Source organism: Anopheles nili, chromosome 2, assembly GCF_943737925.1.
Source record: "Anopheles nili chromosome 2, idAnoNiliSN_F5_01, whole genome shotgun sequence".
NCBI classification, from domain to species: Eukaryota; Metazoa; Arthropoda; class Insecta; order Diptera; family Culicidae; genus Anopheles; species Anopheles nili.
In genome coordinates, this window is record NC_071291.1 from 28,703,998 (window position 1) to 28,717,668 (window position 13,671).

General features: G+C 48.4%; 1 protein-coding gene across 1 annotated transcript; it reads right to left on the reverse strand.

Annotated features, from left to right (window-relative positions):
* Positions 1-1,733: 1,733 nt before the first annotated feature.
* Positions 1,734-13,575, reverse strand: LOC128730383 (tolloid-like protein 2). The gene is made up of 11 exons (XM_053823428.1): positions 13,160-13,575; positions 7,632-8,976; positions 6,618-6,854; positions 6,120-6,529; positions 5,032-5,177; positions 4,635-4,836; positions 3,877-4,138; positions 3,578-3,783; positions 2,830-3,476; positions 2,314-2,748; positions 1,734-2,060 (listed from the first exon to the last, which is right to left on the reverse strand). The coding sequence occupies exons 1-11, from the start codon at positions 13,476-13,478 to the stop codon at positions 1,734-1,736; spliced, it is 4,536 nt and encodes a 1,511-aa protein (XP_053679403.1). The 5' UTR covers positions 13,479-13,575.
* Positions 13,576-13,671: the final 96 nt, after the last annotated feature.

Sequence of the window (13,671 nt, forward strand, 5' to 3'; positions counted from 1 at the left end):
TTTCCCTCATGGCTTCACACCAAAGCCAAACAAACAACTTTAGCAGTGGCGTATTCTTAACTTAATATCGTTAATATCGTTCAAACTTGCAAACGGATTGTACAACACTGACCACTAGATCTTGTTTTTTCAATATCTAAAAGAGTAAAAATATAACTATTGGAAAATGTAGCGCTTTTTCGCGTTTAATCTCAAACTAACCGTTGGCTCATACCTGAAAAAGTCGTTAGAATTTTATTTTGACAGCTATGATGCTCAATTCATTTGCAATGAATTGAGCACAAAACGTTCACTGTTGCTCAGTTTTATCATCAATTGAGCTGCACACTCTTCAGTTCATTTTCAAATAATGTTCATTACTGTAACTGCTGAAGCACAATTGTGGTTGTTTTATCGATTTTTTTTTAATTTAACAAGAAAATGCTTTCTTTTGCATTGTAAAATGTGCAAAACACACGTGCGACTTTGCAAAAATTACTTCTATTATTTTCATTCTGTTACAACATACAGTGTTAATAATCTTAAACTGAAACGAATTTGAAGAATTTGAAAAAATATGATGATAAAAAATGATATATCTCATTTCCCGGACTTCGATAAGATGAAACGTTACTGCATCAGATGTCGATGAGAAAATGATTGATTTATTGTTCGATCCTTTTTAAAAACATACACAAAAAGACATGAGCGTCTTGAGTTGCATCGTTCAACGCGTTTGCATTACTAACTATCATCAAGTTCACACGCTTAATCATATCTACAAACTACAGGACCGTAACTGCTACTCGTCGCACCATAAGATGTACATGATTGAAGGTAGACAACCGCTTACCTAAACGGTACTGATTTAAGAGGAATGAGTCTTTAGAGAACAATATGAAACGCTCCTAAATTTGAACTAGATTAAGAAACAGTACGTGCGTATGCTCGACCGGTATCTGTATCACGCCTGCATTAAAAGGCTAGAGAGAACTGAATAAACACTTTGACACGGTAGAAAACAGAGTCTTCGGTATATTTATTATTAATTTTCCTAACATTAATCTCTAAGATTTTTCTTCAATTAGACTTACCGGTTTGTTTCGTAATGTAAATATAACTATGTATGTATATATCTATAGGTGTGTTCCGTGGACATATGGCTCTTGTAATGGCTGCTAAATTACTTACTACAATTTTGGTTCACTGTAGATTACACGTAAGATCAACGATCATTTGCTTGCACCGCGGAGAAGCCTCTGTACGAGGGTTTCCATCCCTATCAGCGTCCCTGCGTGTCTATCTACATTCAGAAAAATCTCTGCCTCCAGCCGGGCAAATCTATCCATTGCTTTCGTCCCACTGCGCCGAACAGAGTGCCGGGGGAAGACATGTGCACTTCCGGTGAGATAGGATTGCATTTTCGTGCAGAATAAATTCCATTTGTGTTTCATGGGCTAGCACAGAACAATTCAGTTTTCTTTTTTCTCTCGTCAACCAGCTGGTTTCCACTGATCACCTTTGAGCATTGAGTGCATTCGACGGAGCGTTTTCCTCAACTGGGAAACATTCTTAGCGTCTTTACTGGGTGTTACAGCTAATTCGGTAACGTCGGAGTGTTTTGGAGCACATGTGTTTGGGTGGAAGGATAAGGAAAAAATCCAAAACTAGGGAATATTGTCCATGAAGTGGCAGCTCGCGCAGAGTCCGGTTTGGCCGGTGGTGCCTTACGTGGCGAAGTATTTGATTATGTTTCAGTCAATCGCCTGAGACGAGCGTATTTCGTTGTGCACCGCGATGTGCACCTTACTGTTGGCCGGCCGGCTCGGGTAGATCTCATAATCGATATCGTCGTCCTCCTCCTCGTCCATATCTTCGCCCTGTTTGATGAACACTGTTTTTAGTGAACCGGGAAACGGGATGATATCGGAGCTATCAGAACCTTCTTCGTCGGTGGTCAGGACATCGTCGTTCGACTTGATGGCCACGTACGCCGCTGAGAACCCCTTGAACCCAACCGTATCGTCCGAGCGGAACCGCACCATCAGCGCCTCATGCATCGATATAATTTCCGGTGGGTTCTGTCGCGAGTGCAGCGGTGACGATGCAGCAGCGATGGAGGCGCCAGAAAAAGCACAAAAAGGGAGAGAACAAAATAAAAAGAGAGAGAGAGAGAGAGAGAGAGAGAGAGAAAGAGAGAGAAAGAGATAGAATGGCACACCGGAAATGAAAGCAGCAAAAGTGTTCAAGCATATAGGCATATAGGGTAAATCGTGAAAATGAGTCTGCACTGGGCAGTGGCGAGTTTGAGGCACTAGCTTCAGCACAACGTACCGCATTGCCGCAATACTTCCCGTGCAGGGGTCCACTTTCATCGTCCAGTCCACCGTACACCTCCACGTAGTCGTACGAGCACATCTTCTCCTCCTCCAGCTCGAAGCTCAGAAACTTAAGCTGCACGTTTTGGCCGGAATCGGCCACGATCGTCCACTCGCAGTCCGCACCGTTGTCGTACATGCCCGAGCCAAACTTGATGTGCGAGTAGAAATGGTTCTTAACCTCGGTTGCCTTCAGCCGGCCACCACAAGCGGTCGAGTGGCTCGCGAAAAAGCCCTTCCGCTGTACGCTCGTGTCCGTGTTGAACACCATGTACATCTGGTTGGACGAGGACGAGATTGGGTGTGGAATTTTGGCACCACAGAACCGTCCCAAAGTGTGACTGTCCGGGGAGTTTCCGTCGTAGATAACGATGTGATCGTACGCGCATTCCTGTGGGCGAGTGGACGAATGAAGCCAAATTAGAAGGTCAAATTGAGAAGGTGGTTTTTTTTTGGAAAAAGCCACACTGACCTGATGGGGTTCGATATCGAATACGTTGAACACCAACCGTATCCGGTGCCCGGGCGTCGTCGTGAAATGCCAGATGCAGTCCTTCTTCGGCGGATAGTAATCCGGATAGTTCGGGCTCAGGATTTGACCGTGCGGTGCGAAGATCTCGTGCTTGCAACCACTCTCCTTGCAATCGTGGCCATTATCGTGCAGCGTGTAACCATTCCGGCAGGAGCACACGTACGATCCGACCGTATTCTTGCACTCCTGCTGACACCCACCATTATTGACGGCACACTCATCGATGTCGGTAAAGTACACCGCCGCAAAGCCCGTCTTTTGGATCGTTTTATCGGACTTGAACACCACCCGCAGGATGTTCCACTCGGACGTGATCGGTGTCGGCACGTTATAGCCACAGTACGAACCATGCTTGTGGAGCGTTCCGTCCGGACTTTTCGACAGGACGGCCACGTAATCGTACTCGCACTCGGACGCCTGGTAGAAGGTGTTGCCCTCCAGATCGAAGTGCGTGAAGTTGAGCGTAATTTTGTGCTGCGGCAGGGCCACAATCTCCCACACGCACTCCTTCATGATGGGGTACTCCTTCGGGAAGGACGGCGAAAGGATCGTTCCATTTGGCGTGTCCAGCTGGCCTCCGCACGCATCTACAAATAGTCAACGAACACGAATTAGCGAGTGCACGAAATGTCATTCGTCCACAAAAAAAAAAGGACACGATCGACGGCCTCTGCCCGGGGAAACTTACTTTCGCAGGATTTCTTATCGCTGTGCAGCTCGTACCCGATGTAGCACGCACACTCGTAGCCCCCGAGCGTGTTGATGCACTCGTGCTCACAACCATGGTCCATGTGTTCGCATTCGTCCACCTCCTTCATGAAAGTGGCCGAAAATCCGGCCTTCTGCACCGAGCTGTCCGATACGAACTTCACAAACAGCTTGTTAGAGGTTGACCTACGGTGGGGATGAAAAACCGGCGCGCGAGTGGAAAGTGAAAATTCGACTTCAGGAGGACAACGTGAACCGGTGCATGCCGGGCATGCTTACTTCATATCGGGCGGTATTTTGTAGCCACAGAAGACACCAATAACCCGCGAGTCCGCCGTGCCACCGTCGCGCACCTCGACGTAGTCGTAAATGCAGCTATCGTGGTTTTCCACTTCAAACGATTGAAACTTTAGTGCGACTTGGTAGTCCTTGGGGACGGTTATCCGCCAGATGCACTCCTTGTTCGGCAGATAGTCGACGGGGTAGTTCGGTGATTCCAGGCGCCCGCCAGATTCGAGGTTCATATCGCCACCGCACACCGCTGGAGAAGAAATCAAACAAAAGCGAATGTGATTCTGACTGGTGCAGGGTTTAAATTTCGTTAGCAGAAAACTGATGCGGCTGGGTGACACGATCAGACGGTCGGCATTTGAGTTAACGAGCCATTTCAGCAGGATATCGTCGTGCACAAGCAAACCCCCAACGAAAGGCATTTAGCGTGTGACAAAAAGAAACTAGCTTGTGACTTTAGAAAAAAAAACAGCATCCAAAAACAGGCTTAGAAATAATCTTTATGCTTCACTGGAGCTCCGCATCGTAAACGTAACGTCCTGGTACAGTCAATGTTATGTTATTCAATATGGCAGAACCGCAGGGAATACATTGTTTGTACATAATTCAAAAACCCTCGCATTGTATTAAATTCACCGGTCACTCAAGCGTTTGCCTAATAGGTGGTGTCCGTTACCAGCCAACTTCTGCTACGGTTCCCCTCTAGCATAAACCACCCACTCACCCACCCACTAACGGTTGCTTACCTTCGTAGTTGGCGGCAAAGCCCCGCATCGACGCCTGCCGGAAGGTGGTCGTGTACGTGAGCAGCATGCGGCTGCCAGTGGAACGGATCAGCTCGTTCACCTTGCCGGAACCGCAGAACTTTCCGAGGATGGGTGACTTGTGCCAGTAGCCGTCCCGAATTTCCAGATAGTCCGACCGGCAGCTGTTCGTTTTGTAAATATCCTGTGGACAGAAGGATGAAACCATACCCAACGGGCCGTTAGTTAGCCGGCACGAGAGGTGATCCGTGCTTTTGTTTTCAAGCATCCACGTTCGGTACAACCGTTCGCAAGGATGCGTCTGGTGGAAAGGGGCCCGGCCGCTGTGTTGCTCGATGGAAGGAAAGAAGAAGCTTAAAACGCTACACCGAAGACCTACCAGATCGGTGATGTTGAGCACAATCCGTTCGCCGTGCGTGGCCGTGATGCGCCATTCGCAGCGTTCCGGTTCGGTTGGCGGTGAGGTCGAGTGGTACGATGGTGAGGTGAAGCTGGCCGAATTTTCCTGAAACGTCCGGCCACACTCTAGGGGAAAAAGGAAAGGAAGCCATAAGCAGTTACGGGTGGAGTTTGTGAACCGATTGTCCGAGCCGGTCATGCGGAAGGATTACCCATTCGCAGACGTGAATGAAAGATCACACGGGTCGGATGGTGAGCATTACGAGCGCGGTATGCTTGACTTGAACAGTTTTGCCAATCGAGTGGAGTTTTCCGAAAAAACCCCTGAGCTGCTGCTCGACCACTTTCGAGATCCATCTCATTACGTCCACGTCGGGAATGTGCGAACCGATTTTTCACAAAAACGCTCTTGAATCTGGAAGTCAACAGTTCTGCGAACAGTTTGTTTCGTTCTCAAAGCCAACCTCCGCTTTTTTCGAGTGGTTCTTACGGTGGCCCATTAAACTCTACGCTATCGTCGTTGTAGTACAGATCTCGGAAACTGAAAACTAGGATTTCTTGCGAAAGCTGCTGGGAGTAAAATGTTATCTGCTTGTTTGAATGCCTATCTAAATATCAGTTTGCACCCACGGAGCCCATTCCAATTTAGCGCTCTGTCCCAGTAGTGGCACCAAACAAAGCAGTCAATGCTACTTGCATGAATGTGCTACGCAAAGTTTTCGGAGAAAGTTAGGTAGAAACCCCCGGCATACGGAATCGCCTATTTGTTCAACATAGCGCTATCGCTACCTCGGTCTTATCCTTGAAGGGAAATTTTGTCGTCCCACTCGGAATTCCCGCAACCCAAGGACGTGCTGAGATGGAAGTAATACTGTTAGGGCTCATTAAAAACGGTATTATCTTTCCCACCCCCCCGAAAACAACACGCAAAGTTCCCGGGAAAGGTCCGTTTCGTAAAACTTTCCCTCCCGTTTGATGTATTACACTTTGCCCATCAAAAACCCCGGCCGAGCGGCTGTAAATTCATCCCAAGGCTAGGTCTAGGTCGCCGGATGGATGGATACTTACTGGCGCACTTGTACAGCAGGTTGGCTTGCGCGATATCGCCCTCGCTGAGCCGCAACCGTTGGCCAATTTCGGGCCGCTTCCGGCCCGGCATCTCGATCGGGAAGATCGTGTCCAGGTAGGTGCCCTTCGAGAACGTGTTGCGCGCGTAATGCATTATCGAGTCGTAATCGTACGGCAGCCCCAGCGAGTTGACCTCGTCCTCCGTCAGCTTGTTGAAGTTGTACTCCTGCCCGACCACGATGTTGTTCTTCTCAATCACGACATGGTTTTCCCGGTCCGGGCGCGTATGCTCATGCCAGAAACCCACCACGTGGCCCAGCTCGTGCACGACGATACCGAACTTGTCGCAGTTCTTGCCAATCGAAATCGCCTGCGGTCCATTGCCACGTTTGCCGACAAACGAGCAGCAGCTGTACGGGGTGCGAAAGGGATGCGAAACGTTTAGCAGCCAGTCCTGCGGGTTCTGGGGGGAAGTTTGAATTTCGATCGTTCGCTTACCCACAGGCACGCTCGGTGAAGACGATGTAGTTTGGGTGGTCGATTGGGTTGCGCTCGACGAACTTGATGCAGGTGTAGTTTTCCCAGTGGCGCATCGCCTGCCGAAAGAGCGCCTTGTGCATCCCGCTGAAGTTGCCATCGATCTCGTACGGTATGACGCCAAAGTCCCAGATGCGCTCCTTTTTCGCCGTAGCCGCCCGAGCCACCCGGTGATGGTGTTCCGATCCGTGGTAGATGCTGGTTTGTGATGAGGAAACAGAAGGCGCTTGTTACAAGTAAGACTTGCGTGTGCGTTCGTGCTGGGAAAGAACTCAATTTAGAAGCTGGTAACGGTTTACTTGTAACATGATCGTAAGCGATGCTGAAATGCTGAAATGATCAATGTTTCAACCTATGTTTGAAACTCCTATTTAAGGGACAAAATTGATTTTTTTATACAAACAAGTGAAAGGCATCACGGCGAGTTAAAATTCACGCCCTTTTTCATTTCTAACGGCAAGCGTAAATTTCACTACAAAACGATGGCCTCTTCCATTGCATTCGAACAACCGCCTTATGGCGAACCTGTGCAAGTGCCACGAAAAAGCCAACTTTAAGCACCAAATTAAGTACCTTAACGCACCGGGGTTTTCCTCCCCTAAATTCAGGACAAAGCTCTCCCCTTGCAACGGTTAGCAATGGCACCATGCGCGATGTCCTTGCTCCTATAGCGCAACGGCATAAAGAAGGACGTCTGTCGATGACAAGTATTCGTCCCGATTCATTCATCGCGTGCGTTAAGATTCCCCGGGCTCCATTTCGACGCCAAGCGTTCAACTTGGAAACGGCATCGCTGCCACCAACGGTCAAGGAGTACGAAACGAAGCATGTCAAGCATCGTCGCTCACCCCCGCATCAGAACAAAAGCGCCGTTTACAAAGTTTCCGTGGCCCATCGGCCGCCAGAGAAGAGACCACTTGCCACCGACACTCGACAAGCGACGCGGAACATTTGTGCCGGTGTGTATGTACGTACCTTTCTGTCGCATCCTCAACAGGTACCAGACCCGCCGGGTGCGCTTCCCGGGCTCGTGCTTTATGTTCCGGTCGGAAATGCAAATTCATTCCGTCGTCACCTTCGTCCTGCCGGTGCTCAGCGTGATGATGATGATGCTGCTCCTGCTGCTGCTTCTGCTGCTGCTGGTGGTGATGTTGAGCGCGGTGATGATGGGTTTGCCAATCAGCCGTTGTGCCTTCGTCCTCGTTACGGGTCTTCTTCATCCACCTGCTGAAACTGGCCGTATCATCACCACCGTCAACGTGTCCGCGCTCGCTAACGACGACATCATCCTGATGATGGTGCTTGCGCTTGCTTCCATCGGTTCCGGTACGACGTCGTTTCTTCCTCGGAGTGCCCGGTTCCATTGGATCACGGTTCTGTTCGCGCCCGAAACGATGCTGTTGGCTTGAGCGTAGGTTGCGATCTCGCACCGAGTACGTAACCGTGCCCAGCTCGACACGCAAACGCTCCAACCGCGAGTGGTACGAGTTTTTGTTGACTGTCCTGGGTGCTGGACCATCGAGGGCTTCGGAATCGATACCCGTGGCCGGAAGGATGCCACTGGCCATCGTGTGTTGCTGTTGGCGACGTCGGCGGCGATGACGTCGACGGGTTTTTCCACCCACGTGCACACCGTTAGCGTTTTCCAGCTGCGTGTGACCTGGGGTGAGCGAATCCTCGCTGGTGGTGGATTCAATGATGGACACCATCGTCGTCGAAGTCGTCGTCGTCGTCGTCGTCATCATCGCCACCGGTGCCGTTGTCGTCGTTTTCACCGGTAACGCAAAAGTGGCCGCTTTCCTGCTGGCATGATGGCCGCTGATGATGTTATCGCTGATCGAATCGATAACGATGTCCTTTGTGTCGGACTGGATGCGGTTGTGGTCGATGTTCCGCACGGTACCGGTGGCGTTCTTTTTGCCCACAGCCGAACCGGGTTTCGGTTCGTCCTGCTTGGGTTCGCCGGTGGCCTCGGAGGGTGGTTCACGGCGTTCGATGATGTTGTCCCGGTTGTCGATGATGGTCGCCCGGACCGGTGGTTCGCCTGAGCTGTCCGTGATGGAGTTTTCACTCTCGTGCGACGAACCTGGCCGGATGCCACCCGTCGATGCCGTCATGCCGGCCAGCGGCGTCGAGGCGCGTTGTTTCGTGTTCTTGCGTATCACGTCCGTCATGCCTTCCTCCTCGACCTGCAGCCCTTCGAGGTAGACCTCCTGCTTCAGCTTGACGATGTCCTGCTCGAGGCTCTTGTTCATCCGCTGCCGCTGCCACTCGGTTTCGTAATTTATATTCGGCATCGCGATGTCACCCATAAATCCACCTGCAAGTGCAACAACGATTTACACGACACGCGTGAGGCAAAGGGCAAAAGAGAAACACACAGCAGGGAAGGAAGGAAAAGAGGGAAATATTACAAACACCTGATACCCCCCACGTGGTATAGGGCTGCTCAGTGGTCAACATCGGATGGCAGAGTTTCCTGTATCTACCCGAGGCACCTGTGTTTAACAGGTGCTTTCGTACACATTTTGATCGTGCCCGGTAGCAAATATGGACCCCATTCATCACCATTACGTATGGGTTTTACAAGAACATGGTCTCGAGGACACGCGGCGAGTGCCAACCGGATGCTACCGTTTTCCATTATGGTATGAGCGAAGCTTATGATGTCTTACAAGAAGCGAGCGATAAACAAAAAATACGACTGAACAGGTATGAATTTACACACTTTTGTGTTTTCAAACAGCACAGTAAAGGATTTATATTGTCGCTAATGATTGCTTGCTTTTTACTCATAATAATAACTGCTAAGAGGTTGTTGAAGAATGAAAAGAAAGGTAACGAATCGATTTTCTACATCACAACATTCGTGTAAGAAATATCATTTTTCAGCAATTAGTTCATCATTGTTTATCAATGCATCATCTAGAGAAGACCGACTAGACCGACTAGAAATTAAGCATGAAATTCCAGCTGTATGTAGGCAATTAGTGGCAGCAGGTGGCAAACTTTCAAAGGACTTGTATTTCATTTCGAATTATCATTACAAGCTATGGACGCTTTACGCATGATCGATCACCATGGAACGGTGTCAGTGTGGTGGAAAACAAATCAATCATCAATCATTTCAGCCTTCACGAATTTGTAGCTTACTTTCCATCAATAATCTTAGACATTTAACGGTGATTAATACCGATTTCGAACTTTAAAGTGCCCACTTGTCGTTGGCAATAAAAAACTCGCAGAAGCTCCGAGAAGCAAACCTTTACGTTAAAACACATGGTTCCAGCATACCCGGTATGGTACCAGCACAAAAGTACTTTGACCAGAAATGGGATAAATTTGGGTCTAATTCAATTTTCAACATACGTCAAGAATTGGTGCCCACCCAGCCCTCGTTCCACCTACGCCTTCATTCAACGGCGGAACCGATTTACGTTCTACCGGAAGCTATCCGTTTCGAGCGAAAAAAAAACAGAAAGAAACGAAACCTAGCGCCCTTGCCTGCCCCGCTGGGCCTGGGGTCCTGATCTCTTAACAGCATTAGGTTAGTTTAGTGGTGCTGTGTGGGGTTTGGACGTAAATTACGAATAAATTTGAATCAACCGCATAATGTCGGACGAACCAGCAATTTCGGTATTGGGTAAGAGTGTCACACGTACGTTTGACCCTGGTTCTACCGTGTCCGTGTGAAGATGTAAACAATGAGAGGAAAAAAGGGTCAAATATACAACCGAACAAGCCTTGGCTCGACCTACGCTTCCTACCGTGGTTTGGAGAATGCAACCACCGAGTCCAACGCTTGGTGACTGGAAAAACCTCGATGCAGCGTCAGGATGCAGAAAACTCGATGGGGAAAGACCTGCAGCTTCCGACAGTGCAACAGGAGAAAGCTGGCTGAAGCTAGCGAAAACAAAAGCGCATATGTGCGCGCTTAATTGCATTTCGGTTTTATTTCCTCGCATCTCTCCACACGGCGAAGCGGAGCGGCTAACCACATTTAAGCGCATTCAGCACCCACACGTACACTGGAACACGGTGGACATGGGTGTCCTACACGTGGCTCGGGTTTTGCGGAAAGTCCCAGCTCAGGAAATGAAACCTGAATCCCGCACATCATCCGGCATCCCTTCGTTTGGCGCCGGTTTTTCCGAATATTTCCCGTGGGTGTGCCGACTGTGCCGAATTTCGTGTGTAATTGAGTCGTGCTTCTGGGAAGCGAGCTGCAATTTGCTGAAGCAAATCATTACTAGAATGGAAAAGCCAGCAGGAAACGTACGGGTATCGTGGGCAGACGTATGATGGATGGGACAGACTGCACTCGGATTGGCCGAATCTTGTGCGTTGCATAAGTGAAGTAGCTCAAACACGGTGACCGAACTAGGTCAGATGTAGATGGGGATGCTGTGACTGCACCAGACACGAAAAAATGCATGATGGATGGCTTTGGGAATTATGCAAATTTCACAACTGTTCAACCATCGGTGCTGATTCGTTATGGGATTTTGGATGTCACATGTTTTCGTTTTTTTTTGTTGTTGATAAAACCCGCTCTTTTAGAAAGGACAATAATCAGGATCTAAATCCGATGTACATAAATAGAATCCTGCTGGATTTATTTCCAAGTAAAAAAAAAGTAAATCCCGATTTGTCGAGGATGATTTCTATTCCATAGTGTAAAAAAGGCCAATGTGTGGTATTTACCACCATTTTGAATTATATGTTTTGCAAGCCTACGATTCAGAAACCTGACTAACGAGCTTATGCATTGTAATATTTTTAACTACACTTTTTAATGAGCTATCGCTACGTCTATAATAATAAAATGAATTCAAATAAGCCGAGTCCCATAGACTATAAGCACGCCAGCAACAAATGCAGTAAAAATCTATTCACAGCAACAAAAAATGCAGCGATCTGGTGTGAACCTCAACTAGAAGCATTTGTGTTTTCTCGCAAAAGGGGGAAAAAATACGAAACAAAAACGCAGCGCATCGGTACCTCCGGGGTATCCACTTTATGCTCGGGACACAGGAACACAGTCCTTTGGAGGTGGAATGATGATAAATGAGAATTAATTAAATTATAACCGTAGCGGAGCTGCGGCGCACGCGAACCCATTTAAATTGCTACGCCCGCCCAAGAACGCACATTGTTGGGGAGGCAGCCGCCATTCCATTCCGTTCAATTCGCCGTCCATCCATGGGGGACATGTTGCTGGGACATGTTAAAGAGCGGGAGCGAAAGGAAAAAGTACACCACCGCGCACCAAGTGAGGGTGTTGTGTGAGGATGCAACGCAGCATAAACGAGAGCTGAATTGAATCGTCAACGGGGGAGATGTACAACATAATAGTACAACTAGAAAAAACAACCAGCCGTGGCCACACTGGATGTTGCCAGTTTCCCGAATATCAGCCGTTCTGATGCTCGCACGCTGCAGTGGCTAATTGGCTTTGCGAATACGGCAGGCTCACTGGGAATACCGAACATTTAAATTAAATTCAGCGACAGATTGTCACGTGTTGGAGTTGTTTTAAATTGACCACAGCGGGTTTTTTGTTGGTTTCATTTGAAGAAAAAAAAACAGCTAAGTGAAAGCAATACGTGTTATATGTAAGAGATGTTTGCAAAATACACACTACCGCGAAACGGTTCGCCGTTGATAAGCAGCAAAACTTATTGACAAATCAGTAAAACAATCCAACAATCAAGCAAACAACCTTTGCATAATCGGCTAAACTTTTACGAACTCCGACGCATACTTTGTTTTACGATGCTGTCGGTTTAATACGCATTTATTCAGTACGTCAAACAATATGTACTGAAAAAAAAGTACTTTTTGAAAATGGAATAATTAATAGATAGAATAAGGCATCCCCATCAAAGTACAACAAAGACCCATTAATTACGGGTCACTTAATTTTGCCAATGGATGCAAAAAAACAGCAGAATCCGAACCCTTCCCCATGCTGCGAAACAAAATACGAAGGCTCCATGGTTGCCTGTATCGCTTGGGGTAAAATAAAATAATTAACAAATCAAATTATCTCGCAACGCATTCAAAGAGGTTCATTTTAAATGGAAGCTAAAGCGGGAGCAGATTCACGCTACCGTATGACTTCATACTCATTTACAGGCTCAAAAGTGGATGAAAGAGTGTTTTAGAGGTGTTTAATATGTGCGTGTTAGCTTCGCTCAAGCCTTCCGAGCCTGGCTACCTTCATAACCCTTGCACAAAAGAGAACGTGTTGTTTTAAAGCACACCGTTAGGCGCGTGGGCTTAGAACCAAGCTTCGAAAGTTGAAAATCTGTTAGAAATTGCTACTCTTTCCCCGCTTTACCCGTGATACTGACAAAATAAGGAGACAGAAAGGATTCAATACCCTATCGGGCTCGGCAAAGGACACCCAAGGGGCAGGCTTACTTCCCCACACTAGAAGGCTCCCAAGAAAGCAAAACAAAACCGGTTGCTAGACAAAACCTAAGCCAACGTTCACTTACTCGACTTGCAAGGATCCATATCGATGTCACCGGAGATGCTCCTCGGGAAGCGTCCATCGAGCAGCTCGTCAATCGTGAAGCGGTGGTGCTGATGCCGTTGCGTTATCAACGTCTCGTTCAGCTCCAGACCGTCGGTAAGCTGATTAGCGAAAACGATCACCATGACGATCGAGACCCATCGCGAAGGACTCGCAGGCAGCGCCCAGCGGCCGCAACAACCGGTCGTTGGTTGACGGTTTCGCACCAAATCCGACACCGGTTGCAACCGATGCGACCCTCGGCGAACGTTACGGCGGCACACCGACGGTTGGCCCATCATCGGAAGGCTGGAGGGTTTCGCCACACCACAACCGGGCCGGAACGATGCGGTAGGGGGAGAAGGATTCCTTTTTTTCTTCCTCTATCTGACTGCACCTGTCCCGCTTTTCGCTTTCGAGCCCACTTGAACCCACGCAGGACGAACAGGAAGGACAGAACCAGGTGGCACGGAGAGATCGACGTTTCGGAAAAGG